The sequence below is a fragment of the Marasmius oreades genome, chromosome 6 (genome assembly GCF_018924745.1).
Source record: "Marasmius oreades isolate 03SP1 chromosome 6, whole genome shotgun sequence".
NCBI lineage: Eukaryota > Fungi > Basidiomycota > Agaricomycetes > Agaricales > Marasmiaceae > Marasmius > Marasmius oreades.
The window spans coordinates 3283925-3306155 of record NC_057328.1 but is presented as its reverse complement, the minus strand read 5'-3'; the positions used below and the strand labels follow the sequence as shown (position 1 = coordinate 3306155).

Here is a 22231-nt window from a genome sequence, read left to right as displayed (position 1 = left end):
AAAAGTATGTCCACCATCGAATCGAGATCCGAAAGCGCTTTGTTCTTGATCTTGCCTTCACCATGTGTTACAATGATGGATACATAGAGATCGGTCATCTTTCATTCATCGAGTCCACGGTCCAATTCCTGGCAAGCCCTATGATCCATCATCCAAGTATTGTTGCTCTTCAGCTCACGCCGGTGGCTTCTATGAGCCTAGTATGCTTATCATTCGTACTGGACTCCCGGTTCAACTGAGGATCGTCGTCCAGGCTTCGGCGACTATCACGGAGCAGCGTTAGGACTTGGACCTTATTATCGGCGCACCTGTGTATCGCCCCATGACCTGCATGTGAGTGGAGCTCTCGTCGCACTATATCTCATGCAGAAATCATGCTATTTCTAGTTATTTACCTGCAAATTTCAGTTTGCGGGTCGGAAGAGCAGGTTCCGAAGACCTGGCGTTGCGACGCGCCATGCTGTGAGCCCTATTCTTCTGCCAATGGCAGATCATTCCGCTATCCTTGAACAACTGCAACTTCCATTCTCGTTGATAGCATAGAATTAAAATCTCAGTCGCTCATCGCCGCGGAATTTTAAAGGGGATGCGATATTCAGGACCCAGTATTCAAGCTGTTTGTCGACGATCTGACCAGAAATATGGTTTTCACCCTTGCGGTTGCCATCTCACACTCGTAGTTCATCAACAGAACGCTGCGCGGTCGGAGACAACTGCCTTTTGTTCGTTGTTGAAATGGACGCTTGAACGGCAGAAGCGAAATCCGGGTGTTCAGACGTCCAGATCTTGGAGTATCAACTTCGGGCTAAGAACCCGGGCCTCCGATTGCACGAACAAATTTACCTCTATTGGTCATGAGGTAGTCTGAGGAAAGTATCCGTCATAGAGCGCTCAGTATCCACTGGAGCAGTGAGGAGCGGTGAGAAGAGGTAATATTAGATTCCAGCTTCCGCCGAGCTTTGACTTTGAGAAGATGTTACTATATTCATGGTCAAAGCCGTAAACGAGGGAACGATCACTGTCACCGTAGTAGTAGGATTTCGAAGCCCGTCAAATAGATGGATAGCCGGCATGGAAGTCTCTAGAAATCCATGGTAAACAAGTTGTACCAGTATCTTAGCCACAAATGCTGTTAAATCTGAACGTTGAACTTTATCCGATGCTGTTGTTCCACTGTTTCAGTCAGAGTAGTGTCCATGGACTGAAAAATTGGGGAGGTGGCGCGATCATCATAAATGATTAGATCTGAGTGATTGTGGCTCTCTCCTCTCAGACTAACGCCCTTGCCTAGTTTCTGGATGTGACGAGAGTTTTGTGCTGAGGGTCGTGGTGTAACATTCCCATTCGACCGTTACGGTAGAGCCCGCACATACTGAGGCCTCTGTGAAAATTTCCAGGTTTTTTGTTTTTTTTTTTTTCAAGCGAGGCCACGCGAGGGCATATCCAAAGATAGTGACTGTTTGTGGGCGGGTAAGGAGCTGTCACGATCCCTTCGTCCCTCCATCATCCAACCTACAACCTACTCAATATCATTCTAGGACTCGCCACTGTTCTGGTCTATTTCATCCGGCGACAGTCTCGAGTCTCAATCCCTCAGAGGTATTCCGAGTCATGCAACGTTGAACAAGGGGCCCCGACGTCAATCTTACTGCGTCAACTTGGCGTCAAAAGTTCTGACGGCCTTAGCTTATGGGTTCGACTCACTCTCTATCGGGGGTACGAGGAGCGAGCACTTCTATTTGAGTTTGGTCTCAAGGAGCTCGGCAAGAGTCTGTTCCTCTAGCGTACATAGAGGTCAAGACAGCAGCCTGCTCAAGTTGTAGCCGCCTATACTAAACCTTTTGAAATTCGATTCGAGTCCTCACATCCAAGTCAAAAGGGAAGTTCCCAACACTAGAGAAGCCATGTAACACCCAACCACAAAGTCTGAAAGGCGGTCGGTCACTCGACGTTTGACGTTTAGGGACCAGACCCTCCTTATTCCGGTCTAGCGCGGTGTCGCAAATAGTCGAGCACGGTGCCGAGCTCATCGGCAAAGAATTTTAATTGCCGACGGCGGACAATGCCCGCACCCATGTTGACCGTTCTCTGCACTCGCCCCTTCAAGTACAGCGCTCTTGACATGTCTCTCCTCTCCTGTCCTCCTTTCCTCTTCACCACCACTATCACCCTTTCCCCATCCTTGTCCGACCATGGCTGCCTCTGATGAGCCCGATCGCGGCACTCACACTCCTTTACCAGACGAGTTCGAGCATCCTAGGCCAAATTTCGGTGTCGAAACCCCTCGCGACTCGACCTACTCCACATCATCGACCCCGAACAATTCCTCACCACTTATTTCTCAACAGAAATACGAAGGCGAGGATGATGAGACCAGGAAAGAGGGGAAGCCTGGAAAACGACGTCCTCTAATACTCGCCTTGATCGCCTTCAGCGTGCTCGCGATCGTCGTTTTGGCGGTCGTTCTACCTGTTTATTTCGTCGTGGTCAAGCAAAATCAGAAAAATAACAATGCAGCTTCAACTAGCGGGTCACATTCTGGGGATGCAGGAAGCGGAACTGTTGGAGGTGGAAAGGGCAACCCCCAAAGCCCTTCTGGCGCAACATCGGGAGGCGATGGGTCAAAGATTGTTACGGAAGACGGCGAGACATTCATATACAACAACAAGTTTGGCGGTTTTTGTGAGTAATCGCAGGTTTTCGGATGCGTTTGGATCGCTTTAGTAGCCCGTTGACACAGCGTATTCGCGTATACATGATTTGACGCATGTGTAGGGCTGTGGAGCCTGTACCAAGCCCTTCTACTCAATTTCTCATGCGATTTTTCGTGGTTTCTTACTTCGCTCCTTTATAGGGGTTTACGATCCGCTCGATCCGTATAACAACAACGCTCGCCCAAACTCTTGGACACCTCCTCTGAACCAAACTTGGGATTTCTCGAGGGATCGCATATATGGGTATGAAAACGCACTTTCCCCGGTCGAACCTCCATTTATCTCGGTCGTTTCTCGCAGCGTCAACCTCGGTGGCCTTTTTGTGATCGAGCCTTTCATCGTTCCCAGATTTTTCGAGAAATACCCAAACGCAGTGGATGAATATACACTCAGTCAAGCTATGGCTGCAGACACCGCCAGTGGTGGTGGTCTATCTCAGCTTGAAGAACATTACAAGACATTCGTTGTGAGTGTAACCGCCCAGGCCCCTTTCACAGGGACTAAATTAAACCTGAAACAGACTGAGAAAGACATCGCGGAGATTGCAGGCGCAGGGTTGAATTGGATTAGGCTCCCAGTGCCATTTTGGGCTATTGATACATGGCCAGGCGAACCATTCTTGGCTAAGACATCTTGGAAGTGAGCACTAACTGCGGTTAAGCGGTCAAGAGTAGGGCACTGAAAGTTTGACAGATATATTCTACGACTTCTCGGCTGGGCGAGGAAATACGGATTACGAGTAAATCTTGATTTACATACCATTCCCGGTTCTCAGAATGGCAAGTTCTTCTGTTCGGGCCCCTATAACAGTCTGATTTCAATGTTCTCCGCAGGGTACAACCACTCTGGGAAAGGTGGTCAGATCAACTTTCTCAATGGCGTCATGGGTATCGCAAATGCCCAACGTGCTTTGAACTACATTCGTATATTTACCGAATTCATTTCCCAACCTGAATACAACAATCTTGTGCCCATGTTTGGTATTATCAATGAAGCGCTGGTGGCTACCATCGGCAAAGATGTCATGACTAGTTTGTGAGTCATTTCTACCTCTGTTCCGACAAGTTATTGATTCTTGAGCCATCGACTAGCTACCTCGAGGCTCACAACATGATGCGCTCGATTACTGGATTCGGCCAGGGCAAAGGACCATACATATCCATTCACGATGGCTTCACGGACATCAGCTCTTGGAGTGGCTTTCTTACCGGTGCAGACCGGTTCATCCTGGACACCCACCCGTACTTCTCCTTTGGTGGTGGGTTAAATGTTGATCCTATCGCTACTGGAACGGGCATTGATGCTGGAGGAATCTGGCCTGGCCAGGCATGTAATGCATGGGGCCCTTCAGTGAATAAGAGGTACGGCACGCTCTTACTATTCATTTTCGGCCGGCATTGATGAAAACATTCTTCTTTCTTAGTCGATCCGGTTTCGGGGTCACGGTTGCGGGAGAATTCAGTAACGGCTACAACGACTGCGGGCTCTTTTTGAAGGGCGTCCCAGGCGGCCACACGTATGGTGGTGATTGTGGGGTGTTCCAGGATTCTTCGAACTGGAACGACACTCTTAAAGCTGGTATAAAGGCTTTCGCCATGGCTAGTATGGACGCTACCCAGGACTGGTTCTTCTGGACGTGGAAGATTGGCAACTCCTCGGCAAACAATCGCGTCGAGGCTCCTCTTTGGTCTTACCAGCTCGGATACCAGAATGGTTGGATGCCTATTGATCCCCGAGAGGCTAACGGATATTGCGGGAAACTCGGTGTCAATGAACCTTTCAATGGGCAATACCAGGGTTATATGACTGGCGGCGCTGGTGCAGGAACGATTGCAGCTGCAGCTACCGCTGGCTTAAGTTGGCCTCCAGTCTCGATCAACGGTATACCTGCTGCCTCTATGGCCTTTGCACCAACATATACACCTACTGGGTCCGTCGTTACGTTGGAAGGACCCTCTGTGACGAAAGGGGCTAGTTCTGTGAAGGGATGGTTCAATACGGCCGATAATGCTGGCGCACCGACGACTATTCCTGGGTGCTCATATCCAGATGGATGGAATGCGCAAGGTGCAAATTTGCCTGCAACCCAGTGTGGTGCTGGAGGAGCTGCTTCTGCCCCTGCTGCTGCCCGAACTGTGCCGCCCGCCCAGGTCACGGATGATGTGACGTAGACGCTCCATATCACATTCCTATCGCCCGCTTAGCTGCATGCTCTTCGGAAGACATTTTATTTGGTTGACGTTTCTAAGCAGCAGACATTCTATTATTCTATCCTACCCATTGTCGGCGATTTTCACTTGGACTACAGTAAGTATCACCTTCATACCATCCGCCATATCACGCGAACTATTTTTACAACTACTTTTATCGCTTATCAGTCGGCGTTATGTACGTCCGTTTATCTGTAATAAGTTTCTATTTCTTCCCCTCCCCTTACTCTTATTAAGGATCTGGTAATGTTCCTTGTCCTTCAATGTCCCAATTTCTCAGCCGGTGACGTGACTGAGAACCTCAAGGTTCAAAGCGTACCTCAAGTGCGCGGTACTTTTATTCGCGGTTCCTGTAGAGCATAGGGCATCGATATTCAACCTTACTAAGGTACCATCGTTTTTGACGAGTGAACTGGGCTATCCTTGTCGAACTGCAATTACTAGGTACTAATGATTGAAACAACTTCTGACGTTCCGTGTCGAGGGGTCACTGGGTGAGGAGGGGGTCTCTGCAATACATTTACCATTTCTCGAAGGGGAATTAGTCCGTTGATATCAGTAGAACAACGATGCATGACTCACTTTTATTTGTGTTTTCTTTTTTTGAAGACGATCCGAGGACCATCATCATGTCAGGAGAGCGGGGAGGTCATTGATTAAGGCGCAAAGGGGATGTACGCCTCTGATTTCTGAGTAGGGTTGAGACTGAACAGACATCAGGTACCGGGAATCCACACGGGCGGCGTTGTATGCGTGTGTACATTGGATTTCTATCACTCAGAAGTTGCCAGTCTGCCCGTTTTCGTTCAGGGAACGTTGTGAGGAGGAATGGAAGATGTGAGAGCGGAGCCAAGGGGACAACACTAAGTTTGCACTCTGCAGTTCATCGGAATGATTGTTTTCCCTCTTATTTCTGTTCCCGAATAAAACCTATGTAAACCAGGTGTATATCAGAGATGTCAGAAGCTAGAAGTATCGATGGCATGAAAAATTCACACCTGGAGGGGTTCTCCTATGTAAGGAAGGTAAGGGTGGAAGGCGGTTCATAACCTCCGATAGACGGTGCCGATGTTCCTGGACACAGTGAGACAGTACAAACATAGCATACAGAAGCCTGAGCACGGTCCGCGACCCCAAGCTCCTTGTACTTCGTTGAATTACATAGTACGCAATTCATGCCGGGTCGATCGGCGCCCGGAATAGTCTTCCCATTTGAAAAAAAAAAAGAGGCTACGACAACCAGCTGGAATATAAAAAACGATTAAGTTAAAATAATCAATTAAACTGAGTACTTGCCAATAACTTAGTTAGAAAATTTGACAAGATAAATTTGGCAGTTCATTTGTGGGCGAAATTTGACAAACTCAAATAGGGTTGAAGTGTCCCGGGGCCAAGTGGCATTTTAAGTGTAGTTCTATCGTTTCAATGAGGACGGAAAGGTATAGTCATCCCGGTCAGGAGACCTATTGAGTGTTAGTGACTAGTCCAATAGTGCTGTTTAACGGGAGTGTCGTATCTGAAAGACGCACCACTGGTTCAATAAAAGAATTCCTGAACTGAGTCACTCAACTTCATCGCCATGAAGACTCAGCACTTCTTTCCTGTAGAGTACTGAAACTGGGATCAAAACAGGAGGTGGAGAGACAGATTGGAGTAGAAGACAGTGACACAAAGTGACAAAAGTGACTAATATCTCGTGATCGCGTCAATGGGACCGTGACGCTTTTGTGATGCATCGCTTCTGCTCTTTACGACCTTAGTGCTGTGCACCTGGGGCCATTCCTTATTGCCACTATCAACTCTGATTCTGCTGAAGATAAATCAGAAAGGATACAGTACACGCGTGCCATTGCAATCAGAATGTTCACTCGGATCAGCCTGCCATAGTAATACTACAGTATCGGTATGTTTTCCTCTCTACAGGCATCCGCGTAGGGTATTGAAAAAGCTGTAGGCCGAATATACTGAATGGCGAAATATTAGCGCTTTCTGGATCACTTGAGTCATTGGGCGTAGTGATTCCACGCTATCTCTGTTACGGGGCGTCGAGAGAAGTTCAATCAAAATGACCTGATCCTATGTTGTCCTTCGAAAATGCCACGCGCTGAGGATATGGCTCCCATCATATGATGCTTTGACTCGGAGGATTATGACAGTTTTCGTCCCGCCAATGAATCGTCCTAACAGGCTTTGGTGGATTATGAATATCGTACCGTATACCAATCTGGTATGCCTCTTCGTTGTCGATCTTTTTCACATGATGAATCGGAAACCCGCTCAGTTTTTTTATCCGGACCATGTACACCGTTAACATAAAGACGAACTCGCACCAACCCGAGGATGAAAAGGTGCAGTTGGCAACCTTTCACTCTGATTGGGAAGGAGATTGCTATTAGGTGCTTTGAGATACGCCGTGTTCAAAGGAGAGTGATTTTCTTTCCGGATTGAATTGGAATTACTTGATTCGGCTATAGAACAAATGCTCAGACGCCCGGTATATTCCGTATTCAAAAAATAATCGAGGAGCACTAGTGTTCCCGCAAATAGACTGTGATTCTGGAGCGATGTTGTATATGACATGTTAGACCGTCAATTCAAGAGCTCGCATCGATCAAGCGTGGATGTCGGCTCACAGCGCTTCAGGATTTGAACCCCATATATCGAGCGGGGTTAACTCCCGCCGGTCACAAGGCTGTGTTCGCCCGGTCACCAAGTTCAATCTCCAAGAACTCCGTTCGGTGAATTGTAGCGCTGGAACAAGATTGCCGTTCTCAGCGAGAACAACGATGCTTTCGTGGTTGTGAAGTATCCTGCGCACTATCTTCAATGGGCTTGATGGTGGGATATCATAACCCGAAATCGGCAAACCCAATCAAATCCGGACCCAAACCCTTGGCTGCAGGGCAAGAAACGACGGCAGCTGCTTACGGAAGATCTAGATCTATTAAATCTCTTTGGTGATTGAATTCTTTCTCTATAGCTTTGGAGAATCATTGTTTGGTTAATTTCCTCAACATAGCTCTCGGCGAAATGTCTTTATAAGAAGATCGTCCAACACCTTCCTCCCCCCGGTCTCTCAGTGAACAACCGCTTTTCTAAACTACTACTCAATGAGCTGGCGTACTGAAAGCACATCTCCCGTTTCCTCTCCTTCTCCTTCTCCCACGCTCGTCGACAACCTCCGCCTTTCCGCTGATGACGATGTGAAGTGTTGTGTCGAACTCGGCACAAAAGAAGTTTTCCGCGATGTAGTTAAGGGTCGTAAAAGCTGGAAGACTCTCAAAGGCGGAGAGATGGTTTGGCCTCCAGAACTAGAGGCCGCACTCCTCGAAGGTAAGAAATATTCTCAGCTCGTCCAAGACTTGCGGAACCTAACGTCTTATACAGGGTTGTCCAGTTATCAGCCAGATGACTCTCGAGAAACCAGGCTTCTTGGTCGGTTAGTGCCTCCAACTATGAGCCCTTTTCCCCATCCTGACGCAAAGCACCCAAGATTCCCCATGCGAAACAGGTATATCTCTGCATATATCCTACAGAAGACGGGCAAACATCGTACCGCGAAGCAAGTTGGAAGCCGTTTACAACAACTCCGGGATACTTGTGGAACGAAAAAACGTTAGTTGTGCTCTTATTCCTCTCGCATCAAGTTGATTGAAGTCTTTCTATTCAGTACAACACCTTCTGTCACCATCAACCCGTAAGACCGGTAGTTCTCCGGCGTTGAAAACCTATCATTACGGTTCTCTCCAACGTTACGGCCTCTCTGTTGACTCTTCCTCCTCCAGCGACACGTCTTCCCCAAGTTCCCCCATCTCTGACACTCCGGAGGCCAACTGGAGCCAGGCTGCTTCGCCATCGGTCATGTACATTTGTATCCTTCCGGAACATTCATACGATGCGAGATTGTCCAGCGAAAATTCATCGAGTATATCTTCTCTCGGCGCTGTGTCGCGACCTCGATCTATCCACACCATCGATCCCACCCTCGCATTCACTTCCTATTCCGTCCTTGACCGCTCTGCGCGATCAGTTTTCGAAGTTTACCATTCTCAGAAACACCTTGTTCACCGAGAGGAGTGTCCATTGACCACTTCCCAAACCATTTCCGGTGTGGATGAAGAAGGCCGATATCTATATTCCACATCCCTCATTCCCGGTTACTGGGAGATGATATGTAATGACGCAGGTAAACCCCCTCTTCTGCATTCGGATAAAACCACAGGAGTACTCACGCAAGCTGCCCAGATCCTACTCAATACACCATTGAACATAAGGTGGTTCAAAACGTTACCGGAGTCTCCTCTTCCCTGTTCACAGCCGTTTACAAGTTTCGTTACCCTCTGGACGCTACGTTCCACCGTAACCGAATCTCTTCTGCTACGGATTTCTCCATGAGCGCCGGGCCATATCACCATGGTCTCCCTTTCGAATGCGCTACCTCTTCCGATAACTCTTTCGACATTGCAAGCCTTTCAGCGGATATGGGGTACAATAATCCTGAGATGGGACCCATCTTCGCTACTTCCTGTTATTCCAACGAAAGCGGAAGCGTCTCCCCACGATCCGAGACCAGTCTTGGGTATGACCGACGCGATTCTGATTCGCTTTCCCCTCCGCCGTCGTCAACTTGGTTTTACACTCAGTCCTCCCGGCCAAATTACGTGGGTGTACTTTTACTTCTTCGCTGTTCGCTTCCCATGCTGATGAACCCGTTCTCTTTTTCCAGTAATCGCTATACTATTCTCCCATTCGAACGGTTGTATGTATTATTATTATGGTATTTTGTATTGTACGTTTCTCTCCCCTTCAATTCTAAAGTTTGATGACTGAGACTTCTTCCACAGTTATATACCTCTTTCATATTCGCTTTTGGTTCTGCGATATATGACTTCCCTTATACCAGCTATTGCGGCCAATTGTTGTTCTATCACTCGGACATTCATCGGACCAAGCCCATACCATACTTTCCCCAAGTAGGGTACTTAATCCTTCCCATGTCTTCGTTTAGCAATGACATGCATGTAAAACTTCGCGTAATCCCCCCCATATTATCGTTATTCCTATATCAAATCCCAGTGTTCAAAACTATCGAAATGAATGAGCCTTTGAACTTTAAAGCGAGCCTTCGCTTCTTCGGGTCTAGATGTATCCATGGATAATAGATTCTGAGAACCACTTCCCCACCCCACCACCCCAATCAACGGGACGGAATAAGAAGATTACAGTTCTCTAAAATGGAATAATTCGAAAACCTATTACTTCGACATGAGCCTGCCAATATTATTGTTATTATCAGCGACAGATCCGAAATTCCAATACCGATTAGTCCCCCGGGCCCCTCTTGTAAATCCTTTCTCGGGCGAGTCGGGCTTGGGGGGATTTATGGTGGAATAGACGTTTTTACATGGGAGGGAATGTCCACCCCATGATGGCCAATAAGTCAATCCCCTAATACCTAAACCAAGGCTCAAATGACATGTCCGTTACGCCACCAATCACCACAGCCACCATCTGGTTCACACCACTTGACCGACTAGAATCCGACCCGTGGGCCGTTACGCGGCGTTAGGTAGTAGTGTTACCCTAGGTTGGTGTAGGGGTGTGGTTCCGAATAGTGGTTTATATGTTGTTGTGTATGTAGGAGACTCCAGCGACCCCTAAACCCCGATTATTCATTACCTTCGTTTAGTCGATCGCAGGTATACGTGAGGCGGACCTCAGGGTGGGGGTGGTTGGGGTGGGGAAACGTTGCTTCTTCTTCTCCGTGGTACCATCGGAAGGCGACAGCAGCAGATCGCGAAAACAGAAAATGGGAATGTCAAAGAGTGGACGTGTGTGTCGTAAGTAGTAAGCATGTAGGGACGATATGCAGAAAGGGTTCGCCGAAGGATCGGGAAACGCATGGCAGCCTCGAGGCAGCCCCCTACCAAAACGGGTACAAAGCGCTCGCACTCGGGAACCCGAGTCGCACTCCCAAGATGAAAGGTCATAAACGCGAGATATTCATTCTTTACAGAAGCATTTACAGTTCAAAAGCAGTTAGTCAGAGTCCAAACCTGTGACGGGAAATGAAAAGGATTTCAAGACAGTAATTCATGATGGACGCTCGTGCTCAAGCTGCGACCGTGAAGATTGAGGACGTTCCGGTGAACGATGCGATAGAACCTATTAAAGGCTTGTGGTCTCCGATATAGCGCAAACGGTAGCTCCCAGCTGAGGAAAAGAATCAGCGTATACCTCTCTGACAGGGATCAAGTTCTCGGCTCACCTGGGGTTCCAGGCTCGATGGTCCTTTGTTGAACAAAATTCAGAACTAGAGCCAAAAAAGAACTGACTTTCGAAGCTTACCAAGAGATATCCACGCTACTAGTTCCCAGAATCTGAAGAACAAATGGATCAGGTGGTACAATCAGAAGTCAACTATAGTTCAGACTGACAGTGCTTTCCCTCTTCCATCTGTAGATGGTTGATGGATGGGAATCCGACCTAACCGCCTGAAACTGGCCTGATACAGACTGCTCTACCGATAGGAAGGTGCCCTCGAGTCGCAAGTTATTCTAGGTGAAGAAATGGAATTTAGGTCTGGGAGACAAAGGCAGATAAACTCAAAGATCATTACTCTAGGATTGGCACCAACAAACTGTGCAGTTACAGTTTCGCCCGCACGGTACGGACTGCTCGTTCTGACATCAGTCAAGACATCGCCGAAGCTTTTGCCGATGGGCGCTGCGTCAAATACGACCGGGGTCTGTCAAAAAAGGATCAATTGAATCTTCATTGCACCCGGAAAAAGCGTCTTTTTCGCTCTTACTTGTAAAGAAATAGCCTTCGAAGTTTGCTCAGCAGGAGGAGCGTCTGAAACGGGTGTTCCGGATGGTTCACTGTCTGCAAGGAAGGGCACCAAGCTGGAATACTTTTCAATGTATGCCTCCAACGTGTCTACGGTCCCGATATTAATGTCGTTGAGATTGAGAGGGAAAGATCGACCTCACATGGACCATAGAGCGTCGAAGCGCCTTCGTATCTCTGCACGCCATATTCCTCACGTGTGGTGATGTAGTGTCCGTAAGTGTTCGCTGGTCCGGCGACCACAACGTAAGCATTCGATCCAATGATTCCCGAGGAGATCAGCTTTGCCCTTATCGCCTCCCTGCAAAATACGACAACATAAGCGACGCGACCGAAGAATTGATATTGTATGTTTAATTAAAATATTCCCGTGACCTACCGTATTCTCCTTCCAGCCATCGTGGTTAATTCGCCTATGAAATCGAGCAATTGAGAATTAAACCCCACGGGAGCGATACGGTTCGGTGCTTTTACCTGGCATAATGAGCATTACTATTGTTTTTTGTTAGGAAGCATCATTTAATAACTTAGTCGGATCAGAAAAACGCAAGGAAATTCACACACCAAAGTTCCCGACCCGCAAGATTTGGATGTCAACAGTACTCGGAGACCATTCATAGGGAGTATGTGCGAATCCCTAGACGTAATAGGTATCTAGAAAACCGACGTACAGGCAGAAAAGAGCACTTGAAACTTACGACGTTGAGAAGGATTGGTTTAGGATCTTGACATGCTATTTGGTCACTGGAAGGGAACGGAGTCACAACGCCTGTGAAAGAGACCAGCTTAAACACAGTGGCGTCCGGAGAACCTTGAGCATACTAGCCTTTCACGAGCTCCCAGAAAGGATTTCTGTTTTGCAAAAACAACGAATATGGAGTAATCAGAAATCCAACAACATTGAAGTCGAGGAAACGATGACGCACTGCGGTTGCGAAGAATTATCACCCTGGGTGAAATCGAAGGCTCCAGGACCATCCCTAAGTGGAGAAAAAGTGACTCTTAACAGAAATCTTTTCAGATGGGCATTAAAATTACGTAGTGCCGCCCGCGAAAGAGAAGCCTGAAAAACAAGCACATGAAAAGTGGGAAATGCGAATAAAACGAAGTCGACACTTACCCAGAGCAGGAGGACAAGTGCGTGCCGTCGTGCCGTTCGGAAGAGAGAACGTATGATTAGCCCTAACCAAAAATGGATTGAGACGATTTCGGACAAAACTTAAATGATACACAAAGACGAACATATTCAGATAAACGTGAACGCTCCTCACGGAGCCAGAAACGGGAGAAAGTTTCCCGTTTATGATGGTTTGTGCGCCCTTGAACTGAGCCTCACCGATGATTCTGTTAGACTCAAAGTCTGAAATACGGAAGCCAGGGCCGCTAGCAGGAGAGTATGTAAGTTAGAACAAATTCACGATTTGGCTTGACGGAGAGATAACTCACCGACCATGACAGTCTTGTGCTGTGCCACCGCAGGTAGAGTGATTGAATTCGCAAGCCATTCCATCGAAAGGCTGTCCTGGACTCTCGCAGAAGGCACCCATTCTAAGACGAGTGTCAGGCGATCTAGACCTCCCTCAAAACTAAAGAGATAAACGAACGTGTTCGGACTCGTATCCCCCACATTCGCTTCATTAGTTAGAGGAACTGTTGAGACCTGGGGTCACTTGAGGCAGCCATATGGACATACCTTGAGTGAACCCAGCAATAAACGTCGTGTTTCCGGGCATAGCGGAAGGTTCGACCGACGCTGTGGAATATAGAAGCCCAAAGAAGAACAAGGATACCTGAACCGTACCTTCGTATAGGTATGCAGCCATTCCTTTATTGTCAGCACTGACTAGAGTATTATTCTATTACAATTTTCAGTCAACTGTCGAACGTGCTGTACTTAATGTCAGATGAATATGGCCGCGCACCTCGTATAGACTGGTACCGTGGACGGCAAAGAAGCTCAAGAATCCTCGTGCTTTCCCATTCGCGTCATCAAATCTCAAGAGCGTCATGTCTTTATCTTGATCGAACTGGTATCGTGCTCTTTCCGCGGCAGGATTAGCGAGGTACGCGGACGGTGACCGGTTGATATTAGCATCCAAGATCGTCGTATTTCCAAGGCTAAGTTTTCCGGGAGCAATATTCGCATGAGCTCTCTTCACAGCAAGCACAGTTCCTGCAACAATAGCATCCGCAGTTTGTTTAACATAGCCCAAAGAAGTGATCTGAGGAAGAACGTTTTCCAAATAACCGCCAACCCCGGCGTGTTGATGAGTTCCGACAAAGGCAATGTTTTCATTTGTATAGACGCCGGGAAATTGGGAAGTCAGCTGGGAGACAATTGAACGGCGAACGCCCGTATCGCCCATTGCAATATCTGTGACGATCAAATGACATATCAGAGAAACATTCTTCAATCGGTCATCAGAACGGTTTATTTTGAGTGAGCGCTATGATTCCCTTGAGGATACTCCATGCGGGGAACACGCCCACATTATAGCTGTGGAATAGAGATAGGCGCTATGAATAACTCCCGAAATGAATCGTATATCGATCAAAGGACTAATGTGTTGAAAACAAAAGAAAACGTGCAAGAAGGGCGTTAAGGAGGTACTTCTATGTGGTTACTCACCTGCATTGATGAACACGAGGCGATTGTTGGTATTTTCTGTCTCTGCTATAATAAAGGCGCGGCTTCTTTGCCTCATGTGCAAACCAGTGTCGGTTTGTGCTAAACTTGCATATCCCTGAAAATAGACCGAGCCCCAGCTGAACTATTGCGTATTCAGCCGAGTAACGATTGGATTTTACCATCATGTTCGTCTCAACAACAGGCCTTCGTATAGCAAATTCAGGATGAATATAGCGGAAGCCGGCAAGAATATTCACCCAGTAATGTCTCCAACGCCTGTCGTTGTAAGATGAGCGTTCCAAACCTCGACGAACAAGACATATGCGCACCTAAACCCAACAGATAGCTCTGTGCATCGACCCCAAGTATCCCAACATTCTGAGGAAACAAAGAACTCGACGCCAGAAAGGCCGTGAGGTACCACACAAGTCCAGTCATCGAGTCGTACAGTCCTCGAACGAGCTCCAAGAAATCAACCGGGAGATGGTCGTGGAAGGCGAGTAATGGCATCCAGAACCCCTTCGTTACTTATAAGAAGCTGATCGTTTCCTTGTGAATTCTGTTGTCAATGGGAAGATGATCGCGATGCGCATGCACACGATCAAACTTGCTACTTTATCCAAGGACCGCCTGAAGCATCCGAGATGGTGAGCAGAGAAGAGCGATTAGGCTGTCAAGAGCCCAAGACCGACGCCAAACGCTTCCTCATGCAGGTAGTACTGACCTCATACTGGTCGAGAATCTCACCAGAGCGAAACTTGGGCGAAACGTTCCCAAGACGTCATTTTGTCAGCTGGTGCCTTTCCGGCATGTACTGCGTGATACATGGGCAGGAATGTATTGAGAAGGACATCGTAGCATATGACTCGGTGATGCATATAAGTGACTGAAGTAACAGTAGAAAAGCGAGTTTCGACGACAGTCCTTTTGTCAACGTGGAAGGTGTATATTCACAATTGTCAAAGAGGTGCATGGAGACTCTGACTCGAAGTGCAGCTGAAAAGTACGAATGATTAAGCTGGAGTACGAGCACGTGTTGTAGGACAAGACCCGATGGAAGACATCATGCAAAGAAGTAATATACACCATACACCCATCTGTAGAGTAGAATGTTGAGAAGTCAGCAGACACGTCGTTAAACCAACGAGACGAGTAGAAAAAAGTTCAGCTGGCTGTTCTTAGTTTTTTAAGAGTTTCCTCATCGTCGAGACTCCAGAAAAAGGTGATAAAGGTCTCATCTGGGAGAGTAAAAAATAACAACAGCGCAACAACTCACCACGATGGTATATTTCCTAATTCATCCCTAATCCATCCAACAGAGCCGATCCGACCCACGGAGACACAGGGGGTAGACAATGTCCATCAGATGTATTATAATTCACCTGCGGGTAGATCCAGGTATAAGTGAACAATCTCAACAATCATCGGAACGAAAAGTAGAAGAGAAAGAAATCAGATATGCAACTGTTTGGCTGTGTGCTCGGCCGTTCGTCAAAGCTTTAGGCTACGACTGGGGCGGCAAAGAAATCATCCCGAAACACCAAAACAGAATTCGACGTGCCTGTTTTCAGGACCGGGACGTGAATGGCCATTGTAGAGGTTCCATGTTCCTTGAGACTTTAGGGCAGTGAGTAGGTATAACAGGGTGAAATAAGCGCCAGCAATTCATGTCATTTCACGTTCAGAGTAAGAAATGGATGGTTCAGATGGGCATTCGAAGGGGAAGATTGGACTTGCGATGGGGGTAGGAGAATGACCGGCATACATGAGAGGAAAAAATGCTGTTGTCTAAATGCTGTTGTCTAGTGTTTGCTTACCGAAGTTGGTGTAATTTCCCACGCCACCAAGCTCAATCAGCGACATTGAATTTCAATGCGGCGACTCGACTCACCCTCAGGACGTTAATGCTGAGAGGTAGTCTACATGATAGTACTTCATGCTTTTCACAATGACGAACTCATACTCCAGGCAAATTATACGCCAATCCATTCACTTTTCATTGTTCAATGTACTAGTGACACTAGTACGCTGGGATCCGATCCTGCAGATTATCATAGTCGTGAGTATGCTAGTCCTCCAAGTTCCTTTCAGGCACCTCCAACCGAACGAATTCACGGCGACGAGTACGTGTAAACTCTTGGAGCGCCTGCTTCTCTCTTTCCACCTCGGCCTATCTCATTTTTGTCAACAATGTTGCTCTACACCAGAGTCGTTTGACAGTGATGAGGATATAAGACCTACCATCGCCCGAAGTCGAGTCTTTCTGAGTATACAGTAGTATCTGAATATATTCCGCGGCCTGGTGCAAAGGAAGAACACCAAGTACTCAGTTGACGTCCAATTCTTCGAATGCTGTATTTTGTATCCTCTTCGCTTCAAAGCAGACACTTTCTCCTCGAGCCTAGAAGCACCGCCAACATATAAGTTCACGATCCATAGGGAGAAACTTGGAAGAGTTTTGGCGCTTACTCCGACAACGCATTCCTATGAGAGGACTCGGAAGGTATCAGTCTTCTCTCAGCCTCCGTGAGAAGCTCGTTCACTTCTCTAATCCGCTGTTCAAGGGTGCTAAGGCTGAAGAACGGCAAAAGAAATTTCCGTAATACTCCAATGAGAAACACAGAAAGTCCAGTGATCAAGACGAAAGGCTGAAAGAAGAGAGATCGAAGAATGGCTAGAAGGTCTTGCGAGGGGACCGATATTTCTGCAGATAGCGGGACTCTGGCTACCGAAGGCATGAGAGGTCGAATGTTTGTTTTTCGGACGACAAGTTTCTGATCAAAGGGTTTTATTTCTTGTTCATAATCCATAGTTTTGGTTGAGAAAGCCGGTGAGGTTGATCATCCCAGTCCGCTGTCCGTAGGCAGTGCTTTGGAGAAAGTCCGGGTTAACAAGCCCGGTAGGCTATTGGTCGATAAACGCGCTTTGCTGTAGACCCCCTTCTGATCTGTGCGTCACCCATTGAATAGAGTCGAACCGATTCTAGGAAACTCGACTTGTCTTGCGGGAGAAACCCATATCTCCTTTAGTGAGAGCCGAACTACAACAGCAGAATGAAGGTATCAACAAGTCAACGAGCTTGGGGGCAAGATATTCAGTTTCGGGGAACGACGCTCTAGAAAACAGCAGTGAATCCGGGGTTTTCCAGATGTTGGAGATCATCGCAAGCGATCTAGAGCCCAGTGCCACAAAAATGCCGAATTGAATACCGTCTTGTCATCCCGGTAACATAACTGTCAGTGCGATGTCGTGGAAGTGATAGATGGGTGTCACAGGCCAAAATTTCTGCACCAATCTTGAGATTATCTCAATATAAAACTGTTCCGGACAATGTGAGAACAGAAAGAGGGTCTGACAGTTAAGGATGTCCAACTCGGATGCTCATTGGTGGCGCCCAATTTACAATCCAGAAATAAACACGCTTTCACGAAAGTCCTGGTGGTATTTTTGAGAACTGTAGTAATTCAGTTCTGTAATTCGATCGGTGCAGAACTCTTCCTTCTTCCATTTGAGGGGCGAGGAGAAGTCGTAAACCCGCAGTGAAGATGTGTCGTATGTATTGTCAGCGGGAGGGATTGATGGGTGGAAAACGTGTGGTCAGAGCTCACCTTTCTCGCGGATGCTCTCCCTTCCCTCTCCCTCGAAGCGAAAGGCGAACACCCCCTCTCATACGAATTTCAACCCTTCAATTCGATCCCGAGATTGAATTCCGTCATCGTTCGTCGACCAAAGATCAGGAGGTACGAATTCTTCGTCTTTGTCGAAATGAGGAACCATGTACTGGAGTCTGGAGGTCAAGACCAAGCAAGGCTAAGATGGCGGGTTGGCATCGTAGACCCGCACTTTTATAGGGGATTCTGGATATCACTTTGAAGACCGTTCGTTAGATTGCGGCTACTTAATACTTCTGAACCATTCTTCATGTCAGCCCAGTTGGCAGCGAAAATAGTGACTTCGATAGTGACCATTATGTTTTTCGCCTGCCATGACGCCACCTGGATTCGCAAGGACTTCAAGATAACGGTGTCAGCTGGCTTTCAGCGGGCAGTGATGTAGTAAAGGTTCTCCACTCACCTGTCCGCAACCTGTCCGAGACTTACCGCTTGAGGTAAGTTCCTGCGAGAGCCAATTGTTCGAGGTTGTCACTATAATGGTGCTCTAACATCCTTGAAATTATCCGACACCTCCATGTCCATTAATCTTAAGGCCTGCATGAGGGGAGGGATTCAAGCCTTTTGGTCACGAGGTACGGATTGAATGGGACCGGCCGGGTGAACCGCCGCGAGTCCTTTACTTCCATTGCCCATATAACTCTTGCTGCAAGAAGAATAAGAGATTCCCGTACGTGATATTACTAAAAAATGAAGAGAAGTCTGACTTCGAAAGCAGCTCCCCGTGTTCTCGTACTGTCGCCTTTTGTCAGAATGCAGCACATTCAGCTTGCATTCAGTATAAGAAAGACATCGGAGCTGCAGAAATCTGGACTGTTGTATGCAGTATAGCAGGGATGAAGTGTGTTCTGTTTTTTTCCCCCTTTCTTTCTGTGGAATAACCATCCAAAGGGGCTAACCAAAGGGCTGTCTCTACACGGCAGACGGCAACAGCATGAAGAATATTCATCCCCACCGGAAACATTTCATCGACGTGACGCTCAAGGCTTTGATTCAAGATCGCCAAAAATTTCCACACTTCATCTTTCCTTATTCCCGATATCTCTACGTTCTGGTTCGTCCGGTCACCGTGCGGTCTTCCGAAGAACCTCTCCGGCCGCAGATGGCACGTAATGAAAGGCCAGTAACGATGTCAGTGCTCGGTCCGAGCCACGGATTTCTCAGAAATGGGTACGTATTCTACTCAATCGTTGATCTTCGAATTTCTCACTGGGCGCAAGGATTCTTACCGAACAGCAACCTAACAGCTGATGTGTAGCTTGCTTAAGTGCCAACATCCCGAAACACAATTGAGCGTCAAATCTGGCATTTGTGCAAATCAAGGAATGTAGAGTCAACCGAAAAACCGTTCTATATCGTGGGTATGGAATTCATGCATGCCTCCGAAGAAGGGCTTTGTGCATGTATTGCCTATTGGCGGAGACATCAAAAATATAAATTCCCTGTGTTTGCTGATATAGTGAAAATTGGGATAATCACGTCCAGCCCGTTGTGTGGTGGACGAAATGTTTTCGGTCGGAACGGTTGGAACTAAAACGCTAGAGATCTATAAACACCTATCTTCAAAGGACAGCAACGATTGACGACATTATACAGTTACACATGGTGGTTTCGAGTTGACGCAACGCACCAGAGGACACGCGGATCGCTGCGGCCCTCTGTGCGGCCATCGATTTTTCTTTTGGATGGCTCACTCAACCCATCCCAACCTCTGATGCTCGAAAATCCGCAGCAACTCAACGGCGATGTGGTAGAAGAGCCCGAAGAATCTGGCGACGAAGAAGAAGGCACCCTCGACTGGACAGACATTCTATCATCATCCCAGATTCAGAACGCGACGAAACAGATTTCGAACCCTCCATCGTTGAACGTAGTTCCAATCTCCAACAGTTCAAACGCTCATCTTCAATCGATCTAGGAATTCGACGTTTGATGCATTGAAATCTATGTCTCAGTCAGTCTTTGCTTCTCACCCAAGGAAGTTAGGAAGTTAGTAACGCTCAAGAACAGGAATCCCTATGTTAGGTTATGATATCTAAGTACCACCCTACACTCGCTTGCGTCTCAGTTCCAATCGCTAGAAGTCAAGCTATAACTACCATTGGCCATTCCGTACCTCCACCAGTGATCCTTCCCGATAGAAAGCAGAAAAATCCAGAAACAACTCGAGTTGATACCGGAAGAACGATATGACTTATCGAACGAAGGTCGTTGTTTTACCGGAAAGAACTGAATGTTGCTTATAGCGGGATTGAGAATGGTAAATATCTGTTTGAGATTGTCGGAGCCTATCGCACCGATGATGGTCCAACAAGCGTTCTCGGAGATGATTGGGAAGGAGGCGGTTGAGTTTGGAAAAGTATCAGGTGCGTTCGTGTTCTTGGTTTATATATAATAGCTAAGGATCTACCACAGGTCTACTCATACCTCAAATGCCTAGGCTGCTCGGTCGTACATACACATCCGCCGAATGAACATTATCCATCCCCAGCTTCGTTTCCGTACATGAAACTCCACGTTACTCACCCACGAACAATTATGGAAAGAATACGCGCCATCTTCCATTTTATACCAAATGTGACTTGCCTATGAAATCTCCTCGACCGGGCTTTAGGAAGGAGAAGGTTTACCTGGTGGTGTCCGTTGAGATTCGGAGGATGGATATGCATCAGCGTGCGATACGATTCATGCTCCAACCGCTCTCTACCTCTAGTTCCCTCTGACCTGGCCGCAGGAGATATGTTCAAACAACTACGATTCATACCGTCCGGACATTCCCTTCCTCTCCACATCCCTCCTCAACCTCAATCTACCGCCACGAAACCGCAAACGGAAACGGAATTGCCCTACAACGACGTATACAAAAGCCGCTCAAGAAAAGCGCTCCTGGTCCCCTCGATTATCAGGTCGCTATCTTCGAGTACGTGTTCTGTATCCTTTTTATCTATCTTGCTTATCGAACTCTCTCTGGATAGCTCACGAACGACCTCCAATGCCAACCTTGCACGAACGTACAGCGAGTCGCGACGTATCACCTTAACTTCAGGTTCCGGTACACAAAACGCCGTTACCTAGTACAGGTCAACCACCCCGTGGGCCGAGAAGACCGTGCACGATTGTAGTGATCGTCGATGCTGGCAATGTGGGGTTTTTCAAGTTTGTGCAAGGAGAGTGGGGGGAGTGGCCTATAGTTTCGTGAAGGAGAGCAACTTTGAGCTGAGGTAAAAGCGGAGAAAAAGAGCGATGAAATTGATGCCGGAAATTGAAATTTCGTTGTTTATTACTGTACGACCTCTACCAAACTTCGACAGCGACAAGGGACCAAAAAAAATCATTTCGCAAAACCAAGACGTAAGTAACTTAAGAAGAATATAACGAGCAAACTGATATTCTGAAACAGTGAATCTATCAATCAACTCAGACATCTACCAGTGTCTGCCGATCCTTTCCTTCAGGCGGCGCAGAAATTGACATTGACCTGAACGCTCGAAACGGTCCAGGTTCCGCCATCCTTGTGGCCCAGGCAGGTGTTAATGATATCCTCCGTCGAGTCCCAGCACTCTTGCTGCGAGTCAAAAGATCCATAGTGCGAGAACACGGAGGCCAAATCGTTGCTGGATGGGTAACGCTGAGAAGCGGAGTCCCCGCCCCATTGGTCGTTACAGAAGGACACACGGGCGTTCCGGACATCGTCTGCAGTAGAACAACGATGGGAGCCTCCTTGGGAGTAACATTCAGCGGCAGTTGTACCAGTAGTGAAGAAGGCAATGGCAGCCAGGATAGCAGTGGTAGCGAAATGCATGTCTGTGGCAATTAAAAGTCAGTTTACTGCTTTCGACTTCGGGAGGAGTTTTGAGAGAGGAATTCACCTTCTGGAACTTGTTGGTGAGTTGAGCTACAGGAGAGTGATAGACCGTATTTATACCGATACCGATAACGGCATACACGTAAATCAGTAGTAATATGTGAAAAAATTGTATTTGAGGCTGGTTCAGCAGTACAAGGCATTGTACTGCGGCCTAGGGCTGGAACGAGCTTGGAATGAGTTGGGAATGACGGACATATTTTGAGAGGCTGTGTGTATTAGTAAGCTGGACGCACTAGTGGGAATTGCTCCCGTCCGTACCGCCAAGCCTTAAAAACCAGAGGTCGAGTTCC

The 22231-nt window shown here is 47.4% G+C and overlaps 5 protein-coding genes across 5 annotated transcripts; 3 read left to right on the top strand and 2 right to left on the bottom strand.

Moving 5' to 3' along the window:
• Positions 1 to 2036: 2036 nt before the first annotated feature.
• Positions 2037 to 5341, top strand: E1B28_010539 (uncharacterized protein). Its single transcript, XM_043155512.1, has 9 exons — positions 2037 to 2682; positions 2855 to 2957; positions 3015 to 3180; positions 3235 to 3353; positions 3408 to 3493; positions 3548 to 3749; positions 3806 to 4075; positions 4138 to 5021; positions 5093 to 5341. Exons 1-8 carry the CDS (start codon positions 2193 to 2195, stop codon positions 4883 to 4885), a joined length of 2184 nt encoding a protein of 727 aa, XP_043007981.1. The 5' UTR covers positions 2037 to 2192; the 3' UTR covers positions 4886 to 5021; positions 5093 to 5341.
• Positions 5342 to 7884: 2543 nt separating this feature from the next.
• On the top strand, positions 7885 to 10000 carry E1B28_010538 (uncharacterized protein). Its single transcript, XM_043155511.1, has 7 exons — positions 7885 to 8257; positions 8312 to 8363; positions 8418 to 8539; positions 8595 to 9110; positions 9170 to 9585; positions 9651 to 9713; positions 9769 to 10000. The coding sequence occupies exons 1-6, from the start codon at positions 8035 to 8037 to the stop codon at positions 9651 to 9653; spliced, it is 1332 nt and encodes a 443-aa protein (XP_043007980.1). The 5' UTR covers positions 7885 to 8034; the 3' UTR covers positions 9654 to 9713; positions 9769 to 10000.
• A 1036-nt stretch (positions 10001 to 11036) lies between these two features.
• Positions 11037 to 15026, bottom strand: E1B28_010537 (uncharacterized protein; the record flags this gene model as incomplete). Its single annotated transcript, XM_043155510.1, has 25 exons — positions 14732 to 15026; positions 14660 to 14678; positions 14582 to 14606; positions 14403 to 14517; positions 13696 to 14147; positions 13575 to 13629; positions 13467 to 13526; positions 13378 to 13405; positions 13220 to 13321; positions 13016 to 13156; positions 12894 to 12955; positions 12812 to 12836; positions 12700 to 12753; positions 12600 to 12625; positions 12472 to 12542; positions 12338 to 12410; positions 12248 to 12265; positions 12153 to 12186; positions 11917 to 12074; positions 11736 to 11863; positions 11544 to 11672; positions 11362 to 11481; positions 11273 to 11304; positions 11193 to 11215; positions 11037 to 11137 (listed from the first exon to the last, which is right to left on the bottom strand). Exons 1-25 carry the CDS (start codon positions 14910 to 14912, stop codon positions 11037 to 11039), a joined length of 2232 nt encoding a protein of 743 aa, XP_043007979.1. The 5' UTR covers positions 14913 to 15026.
• Positions 15027 to 19787: 4761 nt separating this feature from the next.
• E1B28_010536 (uncharacterized protein) lies at positions 19788 to 19991 on the top strand (the record flags this gene model as incomplete). Its single annotated transcript, XM_043155509.1, has 1 exon — positions 19788 to 19991. One exon carries the CDS (start codon positions 19788 to 19790, stop codon positions 19989 to 19991), a length of 204 nt encoding a protein of 67 aa, XP_043007978.1.
• A 1246-nt stretch (positions 19992 to 21237) lies between these two features.
• E1B28_010535 (uncharacterized protein) lies at positions 21238 to 22230 on the bottom strand. Its single transcript, XM_043155508.1, has 3 exons — positions 22200 to 22230; positions 21943 to 22147; positions 21238 to 21877 (listed from the first exon to the last, which is right to left on the bottom strand). The coding sequence occupies exons 2-3, from the start codon at positions 22079 to 22081 to the stop codon at positions 21525 to 21527; spliced, it is 492 nt and encodes a 163-aa protein (XP_043007977.1). The 5' UTR covers positions 22082 to 22147; positions 22200 to 22230; the 3' UTR covers positions 21238 to 21524.
• Position 22231: the final 1 nt, after the last annotated feature.